The sequence below is a fragment of the Strongylocentrotus purpuratus genome, unplaced genomic scaffold, assembly GCF_000002235.5.
Source record: "Strongylocentrotus purpuratus isolate Spur 01 unplaced genomic scaffold, Spur_5.0 spur5_scaffold_19, whole genome shotgun sequence".
Taxonomy (NCBI): domain Eukaryota; kingdom Metazoa; phylum Echinodermata; class Echinoidea; order Camarodonta; family Strongylocentrotidae; genus Strongylocentrotus; species Strongylocentrotus purpuratus.
In genome coordinates, this window is record NW_022145604.1 from 2,492,265 (window position 1) to 2,517,822 (window position 25,558).

The 25,558-nt window shown below is 38.3% G+C and overlaps 1 protein-coding gene across 1 annotated transcript; it reads left to right on the forward strand.

The window, feature by feature from the left end:
* The first annotated feature begins 9,259 nt into the window (after positions 1-9,259).
* On the forward strand, positions 9,260-23,878 carry LOC115925956 (putative methyltransferase DDB_G0268948). The gene is made up of 3 exons (XM_030990025.1): positions 9,260-9,537; positions 21,332-21,492; positions 23,614-23,878. Exons 1-3 carry the CDS (start codon positions 9,430-9,432, stop codon positions 23,687-23,689), a joined length of 345 nt encoding a protein of 114 aa, XP_030845885.1. The 5' UTR covers positions 9,260-9,429; the 3' UTR covers positions 23,690-23,878.
* Positions 23,879-25,558: the final 1,680 nt, after the last annotated feature.

Sequence of the window (25,558 nt, forward strand, 5' to 3'; positions counted from 1 at the left end):
ATAGACTAAGATCGACTTTAAGTTGGACTTAACTATGGTAGGCCATCAATGCCACTGGTTGCTCTCACCATTGGTCACTCATTATGATCTTTAGATAATATTTTTTACTTCAAGCATGAATTATCAAAAAAAGTAAATTCTGAAGATTTGTGACCATGATTTGTACGTCCCTTAAGACCAATGCCAGTAAATGGGGAGAGAAAACAGTGGCATGAACAGCCTGCCATAGTTAAGTCCAACTTAAAGTCAATCTTAGTCTTGTGAAAAACTCCCCTGGGCGTGCTCAGTATAATCAATTCAAACTCCCTGTTATAATCATCAACGCATATGACCTTTCATGAATTTTGACAATGAGTTCTCTTTCCATCTCGATTCTATTTGCCATCAGTCTATCTTCTCTCTCTACTCCCCTTACTGATTTGATATTAAAGGTACTATGTCCCTTTTGCAGCCAACCTCAAATTCTGTAGAACTTTGCAGGAATTATGAATATGTCATATATGTCCTGTCTGTGAAATTTAAACGTTAGCAGTGTCCTCATATTCAAATTATGCAAGGAAACCCGTTTACTTGCTAGACTTCACTGTCAGACACTATTGAGTGACTGACTGGCTTTTTTCTTCTTTGGTAATAACAAACATGAAAAGAGTTGTAAAGGGTACATGAGCATTTGTCTACATCAATAACCCACTTCTTGTGATGGCCAAGATTAAACAGATTGAATCTTTGCGCAGCATAAAACGTTTTACCATTCGTACAATTGTCTGAAAATCAAGACTATTACTTTTGGGCTCTATAGCTCTAAAGTCGATTTGCCAACTAATAGTCATTATTTTTCCCACATGAAGACATTTTCAAGCCCCACCTTTTTTTAGGGAAGTTCTAAATTAGTATTATCTTTCAAATGCAGTTGGAATTTAACTTTTTCATTTTTTTGGCCTGCAAATGGGACATAGTACCTTTAATAAGGGTCGTTGTAATTGGATGTTTGCGAGAAATAGTTATCATCAATCATCAATTATACATCCGAACCATGGCACTATTTTTAGTTCTTATTCAACAATATTATTATTACAAAATGAGTTTATGAGATCATGTTCCAATGCTGTGTGGGTGGATAGACAGCAAATAGAGCATAAACTTTATGCTGACAATTATACTACAATTATTATTTCGTCCAATGCAGAGATATAACGTCATTAATATGTTTGTAATGTGAAAGTTAATCTATGTCTAACTTTCAGTCTCTTATTTCGTTAGTACATGTACAAGCAAATATATTAATGTAAATAATCATGATGATGATGATGATAATAATGATAGTAATAACAGTAATAATTATACTACTACTAATAATAATGATAATGATAAAATAAGAACAATAAATGATGATGTTGATGATGATGTATAGTAGAAGAGAAGAAGAGGGAGAAGAAGAAAAAGAACAAAGAAGAATTGATTTCAACATGCAATAGGTAATTATTAATATCTCAAATTTTAGTTACATTGCATTCATTTTTGCTATTTCCTATGCTATTTCACCCATACACACACACGCACACACGCACATATATAGCCAGGGTAATAATCGGGAGCACGAGGAGGGTCAAATCTGACTTACATGAGCGCTTAACAAGAACCCACTATTATTATTATTATTATTATTATTATTATAGAGAGAGAGAGAGAGGGAGAAAGCGAAAGAGAGAGAGAGAGAGAGCGCGGAGAGAGGGAGAATGGCTAGAGGAGAGAGAGAGAAGGGGCAGCTGGTTTACAAGACCTTTTTGTAATGCAGGGGTTAACAAGGAAAAAAACAAAAAACCCAAACAGTTTGAGAAAAATACTAATGGCTGTTTGGGGTAAAATACTTTTTTTGGCAATGAAGTTTTGACCTGTTCCACCATGGTATTAGTGCGGTATGGTATGTAATCCCGTAGGATTTTTTGCCAATTTTTTTTTTTTTTGTGCTGTTTTGGCTTCAAAAGGATCCCAATTGGCCAAAAATGATGGGGTTCAAATTTTCAGACCCCTCCTTCACTTCCTGGGGTCCATATTGGGCGCCAACATGGCTTATATAAAGCGCATAGGGAAATTTGGTGTCTTCGGGAAATTTGAACCCCATCAATTTCTGATAGCTTGGACCCAAATGAATCCAAAAATGCAACAAACAAAAACAACAAAAATAAATAAATTTGGCACAAAAGTCCTACGGGAGCTGTTTCAGTGACATACCGTACCACACTATATCAGTGATATCTATATTTGGTCTATATAAAATAGCTCCTCCACATGTCACCTCCTAGTATCACAAATTTTACATGAAATCATGTCATGCTAACAAATAAATACTCTCAACGTTAGATGTTCATGTAATATATCTGGTCTACTTTGAGTAGGGAGTAAATACTATGCGATTGCTTGACAAGAAATCGTGTAGACGAAAATCCTCCGTACAGTATAACTAGTCCCCAATGAACAGATTTGAGGCTATACTAAAATATATGAATGCTCTCCTGTAAAACAACACGACCGTTTAAATTAATTCAAGTTTATTTAATAAACCTTGACTTGAAATGGTAGATTATTACACTTGATTTAAATTTATTTCTATTTCGTTTTCGTTTTCAGTCTTTTCCTTCTTTTTTTTTGGTTCCTGTTGTTGCAATCCACAAGGTCGCGGAGTTAAAGTTCGCCCTGTTTACATTAACGCATCAGGTGAATGAACTTGGTAAGGATTCGAATGATCAAACACGTCAATAACTTTGACTTATGTTTATTGCAACGTCATTCTTTGATTCTTGCAGTGGGGTGATTTTATGCACTCTTTTTTTTGGGGGTGCCATCATTATTTGGTGAAAGGATTCGAAAATGGGCCCTGAAGTTGATCCAAAAAGGCCCAAAGTATCAGCTACTGTAGACAATGAAGAATACTGCTATAAACTATTTAATAGGGTAATATGAGCACAGTAAATCTCTATTTCGGTATCAAAATACAATGATACATTGTGGATATAAGGCTTCAGTAGCCAAATAATGTCTCAGGTACCCAAATCTGGTTTTGAGGGCCCAAATGTAACATTTGTATTTCAAGCGCAAAAATATAAAGTTTGATGACATATTTTTGTTCTCTTGTTGATTCGACCAATATTAAATCATTTGGGTACAACGCCCCCCCCCCTCCTCTCTCCCCGAGCCCTAAGCTATTCGTCGGGGCTCAATGGGAAATGCGTTTTATAAAAAAAATCATGTATGTTATGACTAAAATTGATACATAATTATGCTAGAGGATGTTTTGACCCATTCATGATAGTCAAAGATAATAAATTATACACCGCGGGCATGCACCCCAACCTCTCATTAATGAGAGTCATGTATAATGTATTATATAAGGCGGGCATTCACCTTAAAGCGGACAGCACTTCTTGTAGCTACTTGCGCCCTCTATACAGCCAACAATACCTTAGCGATACCCGTTGATCCCCATGATGCCTTTGTTTTAATGTTAATTAAGAGCTGATTTGATGAGATAACCACCTGCCAGTGACACGTAGATATAGGTCTAATTCCTACTGGCCAAATTAGTGCAGATAGGCTTTAACCTCCCGTCACAATTATTTTTTCTTGATTAAATCATAATTATAGGCTCACCTAAGGACTCATTGTCATCGTTTGTGTAATGTAGTGATCATTTGTGATATAGCAAGTTTTATTGATCTCATTATAAAGAGTATTGTACATGTACAAACTAACTAATGGGAAACTTCAGCTTTCCAGGAGAAATGCCAAAATCATAGCTTGAAAATAAACCTATGGCGGAAGTAAAGAGTTCGCAGAACATGTTGTTGTGTTGTTATTGTTTTTTTGTTGTAATGGCAATTAGTCAAGACCTGACTATTATCACCAACGCCTTTCTTTTTGATATTAATTTCTTTCTTTCTCTTTTTTTTTTAAATAAGAGTATCAAAAATAAAAATTAAATATAGGCTTCTCTCTTTTTTTTCTTTTTCTTTTTTTTCCCCTTAAAATGAAATGAAATGAAAGAGAAAATAGATAAAAAAAAAAAAAAACGAAAAAATGTAGATTTTTGTATCCTGTAGGTTCCTGTCCGTTCTAAGACACCGGCCAGACACCGTCCTGTCTCTCGAGTGTAGACAGGGGGCTCCCTTTGGGATACATTAATAATCTGGAAACTCGAAGAAGAAAGGAATTGATCAACAATTTTAAAATCAAGAGGTACCTTTCCGGGGAAATTGGCTTTGAGCGACCTCGCAGACTTTAATAAACCTTCGATTAAAAGAAAAACAATTTTGTGATAGAGTGGTGTTTATAATACATGTTGCATTGGATAATTAACTTTTTAGGGGAAACAAACAAATGTGGGCTTTTGTGAGTGGTGGTGCAAACAAATTTTTTTTTTTAAAATGCTCGATTATTTTGGGTTAATTGAAACGTTTCGTTCTTACAACGAGACGGTATAAAGCGTTTTGAATGTTAGCTTCTAATGAATTTAAGAGCCTTAAAATATCGTCGGGATTTATACAATCTGTTTCAGCGAGTAGCATGGATCTTTCAATTAAATATTTCGGGCATTTTGCTAAAAAGTGTTCAGTGGTTTCTACTTCTCGACACGAGTTACAGTGTCCAGTTGGATGTATTCCCATTCGGCCTAGATCCGCGTTAAGACCGATGTGTCCAAGTCGTAAACGACGTATTATCTTTTCTTTTGCTCGCTCTAGTTGCAATTGAAGGTTTGTGAAACCGATTTTTGGATTGTTTTGTAGTGTGTATTTGGAGAAACCTGCCATCTTAATTGCCACAGCTCGGTAAAATGCCTCTTTAAAATGCTGTTCACTTCTGAGATATTAAGGCTGTTTGTTATTTCAATGTGTTTGCTGAGGGCTGCCTTAGCATGAAAATCCGCACATTCATTTCCCGTTATTCCACAGTGGGAGGGAATCCATTCAAAGTTCCACGCATTGCTGTATATGTGCTCCGAATTATACAACCTGGACCCATATTGCTCCGTTTAGTCTCATTTCACACGCCCCCTATCGTCAGAGCATGGTCAGAGTCAGCAGCCTAACATGTTAGCCTATGGACGTTTTTTTTTAAAAATCGTTAAAAATTCATTTTTTGTTTAAAAACGAAAAGCACATCCACCCGACGTACGTTATCACTAGCTCTTTCATTGGAGCCCTCATGTCTCATTGACTTTTGAAAGTTCACCCACCGTAATATTTCAAATAGGTTTCAAGCTCGTCATTGCCTATAATACACATATGTGAAACAAGTTTAACTTTGGACTCAGTTTGCTAAGCGATTTGAAGATTATAGGTCGAGCACACGAAACATAAAAAGCATGAATTATCATAGATCACTTCTGCCTATTTTATTATGTCCATTTCATCCAACCCCCCACCGTAATTTTTCAATTTAGTAAAAGCAAACATTTAGCCGAGGTAAGCAAAAACATGAATATTCATGACACACCATGGACTATTCGGTTATTAACAGAGGGGTGCAATCGGTCATCACGTCAAACTCCCCTAATTGCCACAAGTATTTCATATAATTATATAGTTTTGGTATGTTTCTTTTACTCACTCATGAATTATTAAATATCAATGATGGTTTAAAAAAATGTAAAAGAATTTTAGTTGATATTTATTAACAAAGTAATTTATATTTAGCAAAACAATCTCACATACAAATTACTATCAAGTGTCGTCTGCTACGCCGATTGTCGCCTGCTTCGTTAAAGGCACATATTTATCGTTTGGACTGTACGGTATACCAGGGAGATTTGTATTTTCCTGCAGTACAACGTAAAGCAGGAAAATGTTGTATATGCGGATCCTTTTTAATGATTACGTAATGGAAGTGGCGGGGCGGTATGATTTGAATAACTTAGGCAGGTGAAAGTTATTGTATTGAGAAGGAAAGGAATGTTCAGAAGGCATGGAGAGGGAATTGGGCGTGGTAGCCATTCTAGCTTTGCACCTACATCAGTACGAAAATACACCCGACGGCGCGGTGGCCTGTACTTATAGCGCGCGAACACATCACACCCAATGGCATACACCCGGTACCCTGCAACACAGTGGAACATTCTAAGAAATTAAAAAATTATCTACAAAATGGACCTATTGAATCATCCGAGAAGTAACTTACCCTATTCTGATTACTTCAATGAATGTCAAGATAACAATTGCTGCTTTTCCACTCCAAAAATAAAACTAGTTTGCAATTAGAAATAGTCAATTTCTCGATAATTTCACAAAATATATTTGCCGCCGCATTCAATATGACGTCATTGACAGCTGATTGGCTAGTTTGGTAGTGACGTCGAACGAGCTATGTTTGTGCTGCAGTGATCGAGCGAGCGAAAATGAAACAATTGGAGCAATATGCGAACTATTTAGTTTTCTAAATCTTTTAATGATTCATCAATGTATTTTTAAATAGGCCATTCACTTTTTTTCTGTAAATTGAACAATTTCAATTTTCAGCTGCATGCTCGATGATCTTGATCTCACTAACGAAACCAATACAATACAATGTTAGTCATTGTTTTCTAATGTTTCTTTACCGATGTCTTTCTTCCTTCACTATCATCTGTAGGGTTCAAGTTTTGCCCCTAGATTTGCACATAGTTGAAGGGGAGGGCACTCACACTTATGTATTTGTAATTATGTTCGGAGCACACTAATGTTGCGTGTCTAGTATTCCAGCCCTCTGTACCGTTTTTCGTTTAGCGCACCCATCAGCTGATAAAATAACACACCCTCAACGTTGAAAGTATAGACGTAGCCATTCCTCTAAATCTGGACCTCGAATACGTTCGTGTGGACGAAAATTGGGATTGCGCGATCAGTGGAGAGACCGCGCTGTGTGTGTGTGGGGGGGGGGGGGTAAAAGAACGAACGGACTGAATCTGGACACTTGTCTAGAGGAGATAGCTCTCGCGTCAAGCACGTATTCCAAACATCTGAAACATGTCTTTAAGAACTGCGAGGGGAGGGGCAGTTGCCCCCTATGTTTCTAGCGAGCAAATTGATCACACAAGGGCTCCCTCACACTAGAAAGAATATACAAGTCATGTAAGCTTTATGCAGGTCACTTTAAAATGCAAATTTGTCAGCCTTTCGAAATAAAAGTATAATGCTCTTTCGCTACCAAGAGGAACAGACTCGTTAACCTTTTACTGCATTACAATTATATTCAAGTTTTCTAGTGCTCAAAAATTAATTCTCGGTACGCCCATATCTGGATTGTCCCCTTTAATCGCTTGATTACCTCTCGATAGAGGTTTTTGTACAATCCTAGCATCTCATACAGCGCTCAAAATACACGGGGGCGGTGGGCGATTCGCCCCGTGAGCTACATAATCGCCCCCGTCAGGTTGCTCACGGGGGCGATTGCAAATTAAAATCGCTCCCGTGGAATTATAAAATAAAGATTATCTTTTCCGTTATAACTTTAACACAATATTGAGTTTCAATTTTCAAACCTTAAACCAATGAAAGGGAACTTAGATTAGCGTGCAAGATTTCTCGTTTTATGAGTAGGCCTATTATTACCGATTCATCTCGCAGTGCAGTGCCGCCGTCAGCAGTGGTTATAGGCGTACTGCGCCGTTAGTACGGTACGTGTGCACGCTGCCGCGCCATGTTTGCTGGAGCTGGAGGCGATCGCGAAAGGGCAGAAACATGGTAATGGAGAAGTTTTTCGTTGTGAAAGCGTAAACCCGCTGAAATCTGGTGATTTCAAATGACCAGCAAATAATGAACCTCGACCAGTAAATCAATATTAGGGACTTTTAGATTTGCACGATGAGAACGTGGACTGCAACGTGTGACCTCCTTTTAAGGCAGTGCCAGTGCTTAAAAGGACGTCACATGTGACTGCCCAGTGGCGGATCCAGCGAGGCCCCCCCCCCCCCCCCTTGAGAAAAAAATCATGTAAAATCACGTGATTTTTACCTTTTTTGAGGGTTGGGCCCCCCCCCCTGTCGCTCAAGGGGGGGGGGTGCAAATTGAAATTTTTTTGAGGATCAAAAAAACAAATGTGCTCACTATCCCCCCCCCCCCCCCCCCCCCCCCCCCCCCCCCCACTGAGCGAATTTTTGGCAGGCGCGTTTTTCAAATTTTCGGGAGCAAAAGAAAAAAAAAAAAGAAAAAAAATTGTGCTCTGTACCCCCCCCCCCCCCCCTTGGTAATTTTTGTGTGTAAACCCCCCCCCCCCCCCCCCCCCCCCCCTTTTGGATTTTTTTTTTTTTTTTTTTTTTTTTTTTAATTAAAAAAAAAAAAAAAAAAAAAAAAAAAAAAAATTCCCATGGTTGACCTAAAAAAGCTGACCTTACCCCCCTCCAACGGAGCAAAATGTCAAATTTTCAAATTTCGAGACCAAAAAAAAAAAAAATGTGTCCTCTTACCACCCCCCCCCCCCCCCCCCCCCCCGCTTATTCAGCGGTCGGCTGAGTCGTTGTGATTTTTTAACCCCCCCCCCCCCCCCCCTTATTCAGCGAGCGGTCGGGTGAGTCGCTGCGAAATTTTCGGCCCGATTTATAAATGTTACATTGAATGGAACGTCTCAACTCAGTAAGCATGGCTGAGATTTGTAAAAGTTGTTTTTACAAAGAAGATTCGCGGGTGAATAGCAGTGCTTATTCAAACAAATATTCGCATCAATTTGAATCACAATCATTATTTGTCGCTTAATCCCTTTTAATGACCTTGTTTTCTTTCTCGTTTGCAAGGGGAGAAGAAGATATGTCACGTTAAAGACATCATAAAGATCAGTGTTGTATGCGTATATATTATATACACAGGCCAGTAACAGCTATGTAGCTGTAAATTTGTAAGAGGGAAAATGCTGATTGAAATGATAATGATGAAAAAGCAAATAATTGAGGAGTATCATTTATAGGTACCAATTCAATGGATATTTGTATAAAAAAATCCCCCGTCAGTACTAAAAGAGCCCCCGTGAGAAGGCTCACGGGGGCTCTTTTTTTGGGTGGAAGAGCCCCCGTGGACAAAAAATTAATTTGAGCCCTGGTTCTACACATTATTACATAATAGCATGGAAGGGATGTTCCTTTGTCTACCTGAGGAACTGTATATTTTATGCGCACGCGGCATATACTAGTAAAAGGAAAACCAAGGTTGACGCATTCTCGATCGCCAACTGAGACGACGTGACGCATGCGCAGTGCCTTAAAATGACGTCACACGTTGCAGTCAAAGCTGTGTCGACGTGCAAATATAAAAGTCCCTATTTATCTTCGCGTGACACCAGAGTGAGTAACAGCTTCACCCGAAAAGGTAAAGAGAATTGTTGAGACTGCCCGCGGCCATCACTTTCATTGCTTTGAGACACCGTTGACCAAGTTTGCGAAGTTGAATCGAAGTGTGTGTCATCTTCATCATGAATCGTTTCTTTGAAGATAAAGAGGTAGCTATCAATTATCTCAAACACCGACCGCATTATTCTGCAGAGATTGCTGAAGCAATCATAAATTACTTGGCTGAACATGTAAGTATAATTATAAGGCTATGTACGGCAGGCAGTTGTAATACTTTTTCATAGTTTTAACGCATGATATAATACCTGTTTGATTGAAAGCATGCAATTTCTCTTCTTCATCATTTTTAAATGCAAATATTGCAAAAGAAAATTGGAATTGGAAATTAGGGCTGTATTGAGAAACAATTTATTTCCTCAACTATTAGCTGACAAAATTAATAATGCAGTAACATTTGCCATGGATATAACAAAAGCAATTGTACGATCCATACATACATGTAATCAACTTTATAAGGCTTATCTAACCAATCCTACAAAAAAAAATCTTGCTTTTCGTTTAACCCTGGACCTCCTCGTCGTAATGTCATAGGGCTCTCATCAAGAACAGATATTTTTTTAACATAAACATACATTCAGGGAAATATGGTTTCGGAAGTGGAGAGCGTATGTAAAAAGCCTATACACCAGTGGCGGATCCAGGGGTGGGCCGAAACGGCCGCGGCCCCCCCCCCCCCCTATTGGCGGCGCAAAAAAATTGAGAAGGAAAAAAAGAGGGGGAAAGAAAATGGAGGAAAAAAGAAGAAGATAAAAGAAAAAAGAACAAAAAAGTAAAGAAAAGAGAGAGAGAGTTCAAAAAAGAGGAAAGAAAAAGAAGAGAGGAGCCGGGGAGAAAGAAAGACAACGAAATGGCACTAAAAATTAGTGATAGTAACGACGAATAAGGGAAAGACAAGGGGAAGGGGGGTGCGTAAAGGCGGATGCATTGAGGGGAGGGGGGAGGGGTGACTGGCCGTATTCTTATTTTTAGGTTATGCGAAACTGAGTCGAAATTATGCTTCTTTTAAAAAAAATCTTAGCATGCTTATTTATGTTAAGCCGGAGTGCATGAAAAGGTTAGTGTAGAAACACTTCTGAAAAGGCCACGCCCGGCCCCTCCAAAGAACGGCAGAATGGTAATCCATAAATTATGGGGTCATTCTTGATGGCTTGGGAGTCGTTAAAATGAGGGGGCCGGCCCTACTAAAATGGTAGTGACGGTAACGATGGATAAGGGAATAAGGAGGAAGGGATGCACATGCAGGCGCGTACGCACGGGGGGGGGGGGGGTCGAATCCCCCTCAAATTTTTGTCAAGTTGTCAAGTTGGTCCTGATGTGTATAATGCGTAGACCAGGGGTTCTCAAACTTTTTCTTTGACGGTCCAGAAGCGATTTCTATGAAAGCTGTAAGGACCGAAATGACACTTGTATACTGAAGATAATGAGGCTTGTTTTTGGTCTATATCTGATCCAAGGAGAATTGTTACAGTTTAAAAAAAACAGAACCAGTGCTTCCACTCGTTTAAATAGAGTTTCCTGAAAAATAACATCCAATATCCTGGAATTTGAAGGAATTTTCTTAAAATTTTCAAAATGCCTCTTACGTGGATTTCTTATTTGGGTGGATCGCTATGGCTTTTTAATATATATTAATTATTGAGTGGGCTTATTTTGCTTTCTAATGGATCCATACAACATGGCAGAGCTTGAGGGGCTGGCAGAGCCTTTTCAAGAGAGAAATTGTCTTTAGGAGAAAAAAAGAGATTATTTCTAAATAAAATGAAAGGGGTCTTGTCAAATAGCCCTTTCATTTCATTTTTTCTCTCGAAATAAACTCTCTTTCTCTCTTATAGACAATTTTATGAGATGGAATCTTCAATCTGAAGCCTTTTTGTGCTCTTTGAAAATGGCACACTGAATGGGGCAGTGCAATTTAAATTTCAAGGGATGGATTAGAGTTTTTATCGCTCTTGAAAGTCAAATAGCCCTTTCATTTCAGAAATAAGGCTCTCTCACTCTCTTACAGACAATTTTATGAGATGGAATCTTCAATCTGAAGCCTTTTTGTGCTCTTTGAAAATGGCACACTGAATGGGGCAGTGCAATTTAAATTTCAAGGGATGGATTAGAGTTTTTATTGCTCTTGAAAGTCAAATATCCCTTTCATTTCATTTTAGAAATAAATTCTAATACATTCCTTGATATTTAAATTGTGCTGCCCCTATTGTGTCCTCTTTTTAAAGAGCACAACAGAGCCCTCAGATTAGGCAGCAAGTAGCAAAACAAACCCGTAACACTGGACACAACATTCAATGGGATGATGCCCATATCATTGAGTTTGAAACGCACTTCTGGTCAAGAATGGTAGAAGAAGCATCTGCATAAAAAGGATGAATCCTTCACTGAAAAGGGATTCTTGCTATACACTTTTACCTTTGTGTAAATAATAAAAGGTCCACGGGCGTGGTTGTTAGAAGCTTAAACTACATAAAACTCTATCCAATTTTGCAGGGGGAGAGCCTTTGTCGGGAGTCTTTAATAATAAAAGGGATAAATCCTTCACTGAATAGGGATTCTTGCTATATGTTACCTTTCTTCGCTCCAGTGATCTCGAGGCAGCAGACAGCAAGAAATTGTGTAAATAACTTGCTGCTGCCGGGAGTCTTGCATGGGGCGGAGCCCCAGGAAGTTCTTGAACTTTAAAAAAAATTAGGAAATTCCAAATAGTCGTCATGAAATTGTAATTTCCTCCTTGAGAGTCACATAACCCCTTTCATTTCATTTTAAAATTTAACCTCTCTTTCTCTCTTAAAGACAATTTCATATAACTTCTGTTTTCGTATTGTTGTACTTTCGTCCGCAGACTACTTAAGCACATGTCGATCCAACTCAGTCGGAAATGTAATATGTAGGCCTAAGTGTAAAGTTAAGTTTCATGTTCTTCCTTTTTTCTTTCTTTCTTTCTTTCTCTCCCTCTCTCTGTCTCTCTCCTTTTCCTCTATCTTCTTTTTTAAAAACATTATTCTTTCTTTTCTTCTCATTTATCTGTGTGTGACATGCGTTACGCGTACGTCTATCAATGTCTTAATATGGTAGATTTACATTTTGATGTTTCCCTTTGTAGGTGCACCTTATATTCCAGAAAGTGCCCTATTTTGATGATGCCCCCCCCCCCCCATGTATTGATCTTGATAAAAAATAACTTTCTCATTAATTCTATTACCAATATATCTAATACTTGCACTAATCTCCAATTTAATAAAAAATCGTCTACTTTCTCTCAAGACAACATTATATAAAGGATTCATTAATGCAAGGCTATCTCGCGAGTAATCTCTCAATTTCTAACTTCCTGCATTCCTCATCTCCCAGTCTCCCTTGCTTTAATATTCCTCGTTACTTCCTTCCAATTGAACTCCAACTTAATTGATGTTATACACTGTATCTATTCTTCAACTACATGTAGATGCAAATGTTACTCAAAATCCATTATAATCACACTCAGGATACAGCCAACTGACGAGAATTGCTTCAATCTATATTTTACATGTATCATTAATATATGGTTTTACAATGGCTATGGTGATGAGTTGTCTAGGTAACATGTTGATGTGTTTGTTAAAATGTATTGCCATGGCGCAGTGCACCTTCTTGGTTGGGTATGTATTAACGTAAGTTCGTGCCTTTACATATCACAGTAGAAATCAATGTTTTATATTTGATGCAGAATAATATAAATATTTGGAGATTAGAAACACAAACAGTTTCCATAACCGTTCAAGTGTTTCAAAAAAAAATTAAGCAAACTTTCTCCTGGATGTAAATTCACACTAGCGTATAGCACTAGCGAGCTCTCCGATCTAGGCTAGACTCTTCGCGAGCGGTTTCATTGGAATTTTAAGCGGTTTCATTGGAATTAATCGAGAAATTCCCCTCGCTAGCGTGTAAATAAAAAATACGCCGGCCGGCCATACGTAAATGGCAGTGACGGTAACGACAGATTAGGAGGAAGGGGTGCATACGTGAACTACAAGCGTATTGGGATGATCATACTATCATTTTAGAGTGTGCAATCTGGGTCGGAATCCAGCATAATATATTTATAAAAAAGAAGTTCACATAAAAGCACTCATGATAAAGCCGCGCCCGGCCCCTACAACATCATTTTGGATTTTAAGATGATGGGCCGGGTGGCAGGGGTAGGGGGCAAAGTTCGCACCACTCTTTAAGTACCCCCCCCCCCCCCAAAGGGCCACTTTTACTTTGTAAAGAAGTGCCCCTTCCCCTTTTTAACTCGGATAAGCGCACATTTCATCAACACATGTGCCCCCTTTCCTATCTGATAAGGGCTATTTAGAAAAATGAGGCCCTTCATAAATAAAAAGTGTCCCTTTTCATCTCTGGTAAATGACCATTTTCATATATGAGAAGTTAATTCTTTTTACTTCAGTGCGCTCTTCACCTCCGATAATTGCCCCTATTCAAATCTGAGAGATGCTCGTTTTACTTTGAAAAGTACCCCTTCCCCTCCTGATAAGTACTCTTTTCATCTATGATGGGTGCCCATTTTCACCTTTGCTAACTGCCCTTTTATTTTGAATCGTGCCCCTTTTCCTTTCTAATAAGGGACCTATCCCCTTTTCATAAATGCCCCTTTTCACCTCTGATAAATCAATTTCTGATGGATGCCCCTTTTCCGTCAACAAATGCCCATTTCCCATACTCATAAGTGCCCTATCTCATTTCTGGTGAGTGCCTCCTTTCAGGTGTAAGAAGTGCCCCGTTTGAACCTTCGATAATTGCTCTTTGTACCTTGACACATGCTCCTTTTCTTTTCTAATAAGTGTAGGCACGTGCCCCTAACCTGCTCATCATTAGTCTTGTACCTAATTTAAAGCGACTAAGAGTAATTTCCCCTAAAAAGGTCGCTCGCTCGCTCGCATTTATAGATGATACAATATGTCACTTTAAAACAAATGTTTTTTCAGTCTTCCGTGATGCTTATAACCCCATCACGATTTGGTTTTTTCCTCTTTATAAGATGTAATTTTTCACTCTGCGACCTCACAGATCTTACATTTTTTCTCGCTCGCTTTGCTCGCTCGCAAATGAATATTCAGACAATCACACCCAGCCGAAAGTGTGATGCTTAAGCAATATCTTGTATGATATATAAAGAAAAACAAATATTGAAATCGTCCCTGATAATGGAATCACAATGAAAGGGTATATACCAATGTCTAAAAAAATGTATATTTTCGCTTTGAGATTTCGCTTTGTAAGTGCCCTTTTTTGTTGGTGCTTTCCACTTTGGAAATAGCTCCGCCGCCCCTGCTTACGCATTAGCGCCAGCGTTAATTTCACGCTTGCGTGCACAGGGGGTGTCTGTGTGTGTGTGTGTGGGGGGGGGGTTCTCTCTAGCTCTGAAGCTGATTTTTTTTTTATACCTGGATTCGTGCGATTCGGTTAATACTTTTAGAGGGAGTCTGAGGGGTGATGTGCCCCCCTCTGAAGCTGACATTTTTTGGATTTTTGAAACAGGATTCGTGCGTTTTGGTTAATACTTTTTTGGGGAGTCTGATTTGATTTCAAAACACCTGCAGTTAATGCGGGATGGGGTTGCAGCCTCTCTTTCCCCGAAAATTAAAAAATTACCAATATGCATTTGTTATATCTTATCTCGTATATTTTGGTGACAATTAACACTTTTCACAACATACATAAGCTCAAATTTCCGCTCACTCGCCATATTATTAAACCAGGAAATAGATATTGGGGCAAGAGGCTTCAGCCCCCACTGATGGAAATGTCAAAAAAAATTGCGCGCGAGCATAACTTGAAAACGGGGAATGTTGATATCGGACAAGAGATGTGACGTGAGCATGTCCCCTTTCCAAAATAATTGTGCCCGCTTGTAGGTACCAGTACACTATTAAAGTACAGTGCTTCTAATATGACCTTGTCAGTATTGGTAAGTTTAAATAACGGTCTGCGCGAATTTCGAATTTCCGGCCCCCCCCCCCCCCCCCCCCTATTGGAAAATCCTGGATCCGCGCCTGTATACACTATTTGTGCGCCCTATTCGGCGCGTTTAAGAACGCTCGGACGATGTCACTTTATCTAAAGTAATGTTATGATTATAATAAAGCATGTGTCACTATGAACGTGACTGACAAATGTAATGATATGGATATTCTCGTGTTTACGTTTTCCTCAAAGGTTCATTGACGTACATGTACAAGGCAAATTCCTGGTAGATTTCGCTAGAACTATTTTTACAAACATACATGGTGAATTCCTTGTATGCTATTTTTAACACCTGTTCCGAGACGTTGCGCTCTTAATTTTGGCTCTACTTTTTCGGCTTGGCCGATTGGATTAGGTGTCGCTGGGTGTGTCGCCACAGTTGACTTAAATTTAATTAGGCAAATTTGGGAAATAGATTTGTATTACAATTGGAAGGGTTTTTCCTTGTTGCCGGGTCTGTTCACACTATTGAAATAGTATGAGAGAGGAAGTGAGGATTACAGGTGTGTAATAGCCAGAAGCATGTGGGCTCGCTAGTGTGGACGGACATAGCAACATTTATCCCTTTTTATATTCATTGAATTAATTTCCAGGGTTGTTGGGTCTCCGGGTGATTTGCATCTCTTGTTTGAAAGATTAGAATGTAAGAGACACAGGTGGGTGCGTGAAAGAAGTATGTGAGGAATAGAGATGCGGATCATCCGGAGCGCCTTATATCCGAGGGGGTAAATTCGCCAAGAAATATAGGACCTTTTAATACGGAAACTAATTATGGGTGGATTGATATTACGCAAAGCGTCTGTGTGACACGCCTCAATTTTTGGGAGGACGAGGCGTGTCAGTTCGGGGGGATAAAAACCGAGTTGCGTCTCTGGAGCGGGACCTCTTTTCCGTTACGATACCGACATGAGTTGCTAATTTACTTCAATTGGGTTGCCCAGCCCCAAAACATGAACTTCGTGATTTTATTAATTCTACGTTTATTTTAATAAATCTTCAACTCCAATCAAGAATTTGTTTTAGTGACTTTGATTTATCTTCGTTTTCTACACTTCAAGAACTAAAGTTATACTTTAACATTTTCTGAGTCGGTACTAAGCGGGGCGGCTTTGGCCACCGGGCCGTCTCGCCGTCTCGCCGTGGATCGCTTCACAAAGAAAGCGGACAAAATATACAGTTCCTCAGGTAGATAAAGGAACATCCCTTCACTGCTATTATGTAAAAAGTGAATATGCATGTGACACTGTTCTACACATTTTTACATAATAGCAGTGAAGGGATGTTCCTATGTCTACCTGAGGAACTGTATATTTTGTCCGCTTTCTTTGTCAGTCATGTTCGTAGTGTGTATACGTGAATGTATTTGGAATGTTTATTTCACGATCGAATGTTAATAGGCAATTTTCGTAATGTAACCAAATCTAATGCATAAGTCTTTGTGAAGTGCCTCAATACAAGTTATTTCATTCACCTGATAAGAATAATAGTATTTCAATAGTCAGAATGCAAACTGCATATATTAAGTGTTGCTAGGTAGGTCAAGCCACAATGTTTGTCCAACCTGGCAACAACTAATGTATGCAGTTCGGTTTCTGTCTATTGAAATACTATTATTCTTTGCAGGTGAATGAAATAATATGTATTGAGGCACGGGGGCTCTTCCTCCGAAAAAAGAGCCCCCGTAAGCCTTCTCACGGGGGCTCTTTTATTACTGACGGGGGCTCTTTTTTATACAAATATCCATTGAGTTGGTACCTATGATACTCCTCAATTATTTGCTATTTCATCATTATCATTTCAATCAGCATTTTCCCTCTTACAAATTAACAAGCTACATAGCTGTTACTGGCCTGTGTATATAATATATACGCATACAACACTGATCTTTATGATGTCTTTAACGTGACATATCTTCTTCTCCCCTTGCAAACGAAAACGAAAACATGGTCATTAAAAGGGATTAAGCGACAAATAATGATTGTGATTCAAATTGATGCGAATATTTGTTTGAATAAGCACTATTATTCACCCGAATCATTTTTGTAAAAACAACTTTTAAAAATCTCAGCCATGCTTACTGAGTTGAGACGTTCCATTCAATTTAAAATACCCATTACATAATACACTTCTCCTAATCTCAAAGTGATCTTACAGCACAATGGCAGAATTGCATGGCTGAGATTTGTAAAAGTCGTTTTTACAAAGAAGATTCTGGTGAAAAGCATTGCATATTCAAAAAAATCCTTGCATCAATATGAATCACAATGATTATTTGTCGCATGGTCCTTTTATTAAATAACCTTGTTTTCTGTTTTGTTTGCAGAGGGAGAAGAAGCTATGTCACGTTAAGAAATCATAAAGATCAGTTGTATTATGCGTATATACATATGATACCAGAACAAATGTTGATTATCAGAATGTCATTTTGGAATACCTCTATACAAATACCACATTGTCTTTAGCCCGTATTAGTATTAGTATGATCCAATATAAAGCTATTATTCTCTATTTAATTCAGTATAATGCTTTTCCTCAAAAATAGTTTTGCTATTTTTTTAGGGTTGAGACGCTAAGAAATGGTTTCAAATGTACATTACACGAACCCTGAACCATTGCAAAATGATGGTGGTTCTCTCTCTCTCTCTCTTTATTTTAATCATGCATTATCAACTACATATAAAGCAGCAACCAAAAACTTAGGGTTATCTGAGATAGGTGAAAGTAAGAGTTAAAAAGAAAGTCATGCTAAAACGGCGCTTCACTTCCCCCCGCCCCCTGAAAAAAATAAAATAGATTAGTAGTCCTCCTCTCCAGAATCCCCCTCCCCCCGCTTTAATATCACATTTTCACTTGGCAGCCCAAGGGGGGCGGGGGGGGGGGGTGGGAGGAGGGGGTTAAATCCCCTACCCCCCCCCCCCCCCCCGTAGATCTGCCCATGTTATCATATCATTCCACGCAGGGGTGGCGATCCAGAAGATCCAAAAGAATTAAACAACTTGTTCGATTTGTTTTGAAGCATTATCTTCAAAAACCCGGACAGCTTAAAAATAACGTCTATAATCACTCTGAGATGGCTTATAATACCAATACGAATTGCATAATGCAACGTCTAGACATAAAGATCGAATCTCAACTTTATTTTTCTTATTCTTCTTTTACATTTCGAAGCGTTGCATGGGATCTTAATCCTGTTTTTTCTACATACTTCAATGCCCCCATTTAAGCATACTTTGAATCTTGGTCACGCTTCGAAAAGTGCGTGGCCTAGCATTTCGTTTCTGTTGATGATCAATTAAATATCAAGGGATGGATTAGAGTTTATTTCAAAAAATGAAATGAAAGGGCTATTTTACTTTCAAGATTCCTTTCATTTCATTTTAGAGAAAACCTCTCCTTCTCTCTTACATTGTTATGTAACAAGTCAAATTTGACCCCATTTAAAACTCAATGATCTATTACATTAAATTAATCATTAAGAATCATTAAAAATAATCGATGAATAATAAAGAAGTATTTTGATATTTGCACTAACCTAGACAATTTTGCTTGAATTTTTAAACTTTGAAACGCTATTATTACGACTACTGATATCATAGCTTATTTAGGAGCGCTAAAAACAAAAGTACCATAGCTCTTACAAAATCGCAGAATTCGAAGAGAAACTTAAAATGTCTACGTGATCAATAGACCAGTTCGCGGTTAGCACCTTACTGCAATGACCCCGAGTATCCACAGATCTTCAAAACATGAAGAGGTCCCAAATTGTACATTTTGAAAAAAAATCACTCCTACAGTGATGGATGTGCTATATAAATAGCCTTTGTTCCCCCTTTTCAAAGAATACCTCCACCTGTGTACCATGGATTGCACTGAATGGGCATGAATGAATAATGTTACATAACTTTCATGAGCACGTATCCAGTATTTCGTCTGCGTGGGTTTCAAAATTTGTTCTGCAATTACCTTTATCTGCTCATGCTCAGACTGCAACCGTGAATAAATTTCAGCGATGGCACTCTCTTTTTAACATATATTGGCACACAAAATGCTGAACTTAGCTCATGCTACAATCATAATTATAAACATTAAGTTCAGTCAGGAATCACATGACGTGTACAAGAGTAGGCGCGGATCCACGGGGTGGGGGGGGGGGCGACGGGCCCGCTCCCCCTCCCCCACAGGCAATAATAATAACAATAATAATAAAATAATAAATTAATTTTTAAAAATTGCTTTATTCACCGGCTGGCTGAGTCGGCGCTAAATATTTTCTCACGAATTAGCCTTCCCCCCCCCCCCCCCCCCTCTTGCCGCCGGGTGGATCCGCCACTGTGTAAGTCCCCTCCTATGGGAAATTTGATGATCTTAACACGCAAGGGGAACTCGCACCACGAAGAATATATAGACAATTTTATAGTGTTTCTCTTAATGGGCCTACTAGATTAATTGGTTTGACTAAATAAATCAGTAATATCATTTAAAACAAAATTTAATGAAAGTTATATTTCGTCTTCAATAATCGTTATAGGCAATGTGAAATTAATAAATATAATATTCCTTAATTCAGCCTAATCAATGCTTGACTAAATAAATTTAAATTATAGTTTGCTTTATTTTAAATAGTGAAGGACTTTAATATGCCTACTAGTACTAGATAAACTGGCTTGACTAAATAACGTAATAATCCATTAAACGCGCTTTGTTGGTAATAATTTTGGAAGTTAGGAAATGTTTTTTCAGAGTAAAAAGTCCCGGTAAAAAGTGTCCGTGGATCCGAGTCCCTGGGGACTTAGATCACGATAATGCCGATAATACTTTACCGATGACCAGATTCCAAGTAAAGTTTACTATAAAGAACCAAATCCGACATTCAGAAATGATTTTCGGTAACTGATGTGTCAGATGTGATCATTCATAAATGAAAGGCCAGCACACAAATAAATTACAGTTCCTCTCTCAGCTGTCTTTATGCTCATGTGACCTTTGGAAAAGTGCGTTCCCGATTTCGGCGCATGCGCAATGTGCAATTACGAACTCGCTTATTGATAAAACAACATCATAATCAGATTATCCGACCCCGAAAACCCCATGAATTCATCAACTTTATCATACTAGTCCTTTTCCTTTTGAAACTACGCTTGACCTTTACCTCGGATGGCGGCATCTTTTTATTTAGCCAATATGACCAGCATGACAGCCCCGAGGAGACCTGTAATTGATACAAGCAACGTCATAATCAGATTCTCTGACCCCGAAAACCCCCTTACTATATAAACTGTTATCATACTAGCCCTTTTCCTTTTGGAACTACACTTGACCTTTTACTCAAAGGTGGCAGCAATTTTGGATTTTTGATTTGACCAATATGACCGGCATGACAGCCCCAAGGAGACCTCAAATTGGTAAAAGAACATGATATTCAGATTCTATGACCCCGAAAACTCCATAAATCCAATTTGTATCATACTAGCCCGTTTCCTTTCGTAACTACACTTGACCTGTAACTCAGATGGCGGCTATTTTGAATGTGAACAATATTACCAGTATGACCCGAGGAGATCTCAAATCGATGAAAGAACATCATAATCAGATTCTCTGGCCCCGAAAACCCCCGTAAATGGATAAACTTTTATCATACTAGCCCATTTCCTTTCGAAACTACACTTGACCTGTAACTCAGATGGCGGCCATTTTGGATTTGACCAATATGACCAGTATGTCAGCCCCAAGGACATCTGAAATCAATGAAAGAACATTATAATCAGATTCTCTGACCCCCCAAAACCCTATAAATATATAAACTATTATCATACAAGCGCTTTTCATTTTGGAACTACGCTTGACCTTTAACTCAGATGGCGGCTACGTTGGATTTGCCCAATATTGCAGTCCCAGAGAGCGCCAAAATCTGCACCAAAATATCCCTAACAGCCCCCACTAATTATCTTATTTCTACAGAAAGCGAAACCATTTCAGATGGCCCTTGATGTCGGTTGTGGTACTGGTCAGCTTACACGGTCATTGGCTCCTTACTTTGATGAGGTTTTAGGAGTTGATGTGAGTTCTGCGCAGATAGATGTAGCAAAGACGGCTCAAAATCAAAAGAATATATCTTTCAGGTAAGATAAATTATACTTGTTACCATTTTATCAATAGGTTATAATCATTTATCATTTTCTTTTGTTTTTCAATTTAAGTTTCTTATTCAATACCTCCAACACCTTTTTTATACCTATTTTCATTCATCTCCAGCCGAAATATTAGGGACTTATGTGAACGAGAACGGCGCGAACATCCACTGATCATGTGTGTCTATGGCCCCGTTTTAACATTTATTCCGATTTCTTGATATCAAGAATTACCATTGCTTTACAACAGAACATCATTTCTTGATATAAATAATTATAATTGCTTTACAACAGAAAATCATTTCTTGATATAAATAATTACAATTGCTTTACAACAGAAAATCATTTCTTGATATCAAAAATTGAATTCGTGATATCAAGACGGGAATAAATATTAAAAACGGCTTGCCATAGACACGCATGATCAGTGGACGTCCGCGCCGTTCTCGTCCACTCAATCTAAAAGTCCCTATTAATGTTATAACTTGACAATTATCGGGACCATTAACCTCTCAATCCCGATGGTCCCGTTATTTTTTTTTATCTTATATGAATTCATTTAATGCACGATGTATTTTCCTTGAAATACTTTGTATATATTTCAATGTTTGCATGTTTTTTTAAACTGAAGAATGAAATGAAATGAACAAAAATGTAGGCAGCGTTAACGAGAAAGGCTATACATGTAGAATAAATACCTCCCCGTTGGTGAGGGTGTGCATTAGATTGCCTGATTCGTCCAAATAATCATGTAATAATGGATGAAGATTTAATGATTAATTTTTTTTTTTAAATATGCCCTTTTTGTTCCTTAAGAAACAGTAGCTGCTCCATGAGTTTACAAATCTCTCAGGAATGTCAGAGTATCAGTTTTGTCGTTCTCTCACTTTACGGTCCAAGAACTTTCTTTAGTCTGGTTCCACTCTAGTTGTCAAAGAAACGTCATTTCCATCTAGAAATTATTTGGAACTATAGGAGGAGGGATTGGTCCTTTGGTGGAGGGATTGGTCTTTTGGTGGAAGGATTGGTCCTTTGGTAGAGGGATTGGTCCTTTGGTAGAGGGATTGGTCCTTTGGTAGAGGGATTGGTCCTTTGGTGGAGGGATTGGTCCTTTGGTGGAGGAATTGGTCCTTTGGTAGAGGGATTGGTCCTTTAGTGGAGTGAATGGTCCTTTTGGTAGAGGGATTGGTCCTTTGGTGGAGGGATTGGTCCTTTTGGTAGAGTGATTGGTCCTTTTGGTAGAGGGATTGGTCCTTTGGTAGAGGAATTGGTCCTTTGGTAGAGGGATTGGTCCTTTAGAGGAGTGATTGGTCCTTTTGGTAGAGGGATTGGTCCTTTGGTAGAGGGATTGGTCCTTTGGTGGAGGGATTGGTCCTTTGGTAGAGGGATTGGTCCTTTTGGTAGAGGGATTGGTCCTTTGGTAGAGGGATTGGTCCTTTGGTAGAGGGATTGGTCCTTTGGTGGAGTGATTGGTCCTTTTGGTAGAGGGATTGGTCCTTTTGGTAGAGGGATTGGTCCTTTGGTAGAGGGATTGGTCCTTTGGTAGAGGGATCGGTCCTTTGGTAGAGGGATTGGTCCTTTGGTGGAGGGGTCGGTCTTTTGGTAAAAGGATTAGTCCTTTGGTTTTAGAATCGGTCCTTCGGTGGAGGGATTAGTTCTTTGGTGGAAGAATAGGACCATTGGTGGGAGAATTGATCCTTTTAGGCCCTTGGATTTTTAGATATGAAAGTTTGTTCAAATTGATCGTTGTGCCGGACAATACTTTTGGTAGGGTTTTGCGGAGAGCCTGTAGTCGGTACAACATTCAGCACCTTCTATTCGATAGCTCTAGCGTTGTGAACATCTTGAATTCAAAGTTATCAACACTATCTTTGTCGACCTGTTGATAAGGAGGGTTCATCGTGTCATTATGCTTGTCTGAAGATATTGTTAATAATCCGGAGGTTGCGCCCAACAAATCTATCCAAGTCCATGATTCATTGGAACAGACCGCAAAGTTATTCCTAAATAATATTATAACAGCTGATAACTCTGTCCAAGGAAGACGAGCATTATGACATACATTGAAAATATGACAAAGATAAATTTTCCTTTTTAATTTGTCTTTTAAAGTGTTGGTAGAGCTGAGGATTTACCAACGCCAGATTCCTCGGTGGACCTCATTACATCAGCCACCGCTAGTCATTAGGGGGTTTTCGTTTGTCACGTTGACATAGTCGACGTCTAATATGTGACGTCATTTCCGCGATCTGCGCATGCGTCGGGTCGTCTGGCGTCGTCAGGCCACATTTGCGAACCCGTTCATCGATGATTTGAGGTTCGTCAGAAAACTAGTGACCCGTCGTCAAAATGACGTCATCTTGCTACATCGCAGCGTAAATCAGAAAGTAAAAACAGAAAGAGAAATTGATAGAATGATTAAAAAACAAAGAATAACATAAGGAAAGACAGAAAAAAAGTGTGATAGAATGATAAAAACAAAGAATAACATAAGAGAAGATGATAGAAGGAAAAAACAAAGGCTAACATAAGGGAAGACAGAAAGAGAAGGTGAAAGAAGGGAAAAAACAAAGAATAACATAAGGAAAGACTGAAGAGAAAGTGTAAGAAGGAAAAAACAAAGAATAACATAAGGAAAGGCAGAAAGAGAAGGTGACAGAAGGAAAAAACAAAAAATAACATAAGCAAAGACAGAAAGAGAAGGTAAAAGAAGGAAAAACAAAGAATAACATAAGAAAAGACAGAAAGAGAAGGTGAAAGAAGGAAAAAAACCAAAGAATAACATAAGGAAAGACAGAAAGAGAAGGTGAAAGAAGGGAAAAACAAAGAATAACATAAGGAAAGACAGAAAGAGAAAGTGAAGGAAGGAAAAAACAAAGAATAACATAAGGAAAGACAGAAAGAAAAGGTGAAAGAAGGAAAAAACAAAGAATAACATAAGGAAAGACAGAAAGAGAAGGTGACAGAAGAAAAAAACAAAGAATAACATTAGAGAAGATGAAAGAAGGAAGAAACGAAAAATAACATAAGGAAAGACAGAAAGAGAAGATGAAAGAAGGAAAAAACAAAGAATAACATAAGGAAAGACAGAAAGAGAAGGTGAAAGAAGGAAAAAACAAAGAATAACATAAGGAAAGACAGAAAGAGAAGGTGAAAGAAGGGAAAAAACAAAGAATAACATAAGGAAAGACAGAAAGAGAAGGTGAAAGAAGGGAAAAAACAAAGAATAACATAAGGAAAGACTGAAGAGAAAGTGAAAGAAGGAAAAAACAAAGAATAACATAAGGAAAGACAGAAAGAGAAGGTGAAAGAAGGAAAAAACAAAGAATAACATAAGGAAAGACAGAAAGAGAAGGTGAAAGAAGGGAAAAAACAAAGAATAACATAAGGAAAGACAGAAAGAGAAGGTGAAAGAAGGAAAAAAACAAAGAATAACATAAGGAAAGACAGAAAGAGAAGGTGAAAGAAGGGAAAAAACAAAGAATAACATAAGGAAAGACTGAAGAGAAAGTGAAAGAAGGAAAAAACAAAGAATAACATAAGGAAAGACAGAAAGAGAAGGTGAAAGAAGGAAAAATCAAAGAATAACGTAAGGAAATACAAAAAGAGAAAGTGATAGAATGATAAAAACAAAGAATAACTTAGGAGAAGATGATAGAAGGAAGAAACAAAGAATAATATGAGGAAAGATAGAAAGAAAAATGATAGAATGATAACAACAACAATAACATTAGGAAAGACAGAAAGAGAAAATGATAAAGAATAGACAATGGAAAGATAGAAGAGAAAATGATAAAGAATAGACAATGGAAAGATAGAAGAGAAGATGGAAGAAGGAAAAACAAAGAATATCATAAGAAAAATAGAGAGAGTATAATAGAATAATAAACGAAGAACAAAATAAGAAGTGAAAGAAGGAGAAAATGAATAAGCGCGTGCGGGGCCATTACGTCATCGTGTAGAGAACGTGTGTCAACTTAAAACGAAAAGGGTTATAAGGTAGTGAACAGGACGGGTGTCTGACGTCAATTTGCATCGTTAGAGGACGTGAACGCCG

Coding starts and splice junctions, on each gene's coding strand:
- LOC115925956 (XM_030990025.1), top strand. CDS start 9,430: ATGAATCGTTTCTTTGAAGATAAAGAGGTAGCTATCAATTATCTCAAA. Junction 9,538..21,331: donor TAAATTACTTGGCTGAACAT/GTAAGTATAATT, acceptor TTATTTCTACAG/AAAGCGAAACCATTTCAGAT. Junction 21,493..23,613: donor CAAAAGAATATATCTTTCAG/GTAAGATAAATT, acceptor TGTCTTTTAAAG/TGTTGGTAGAGCTGAGGATT.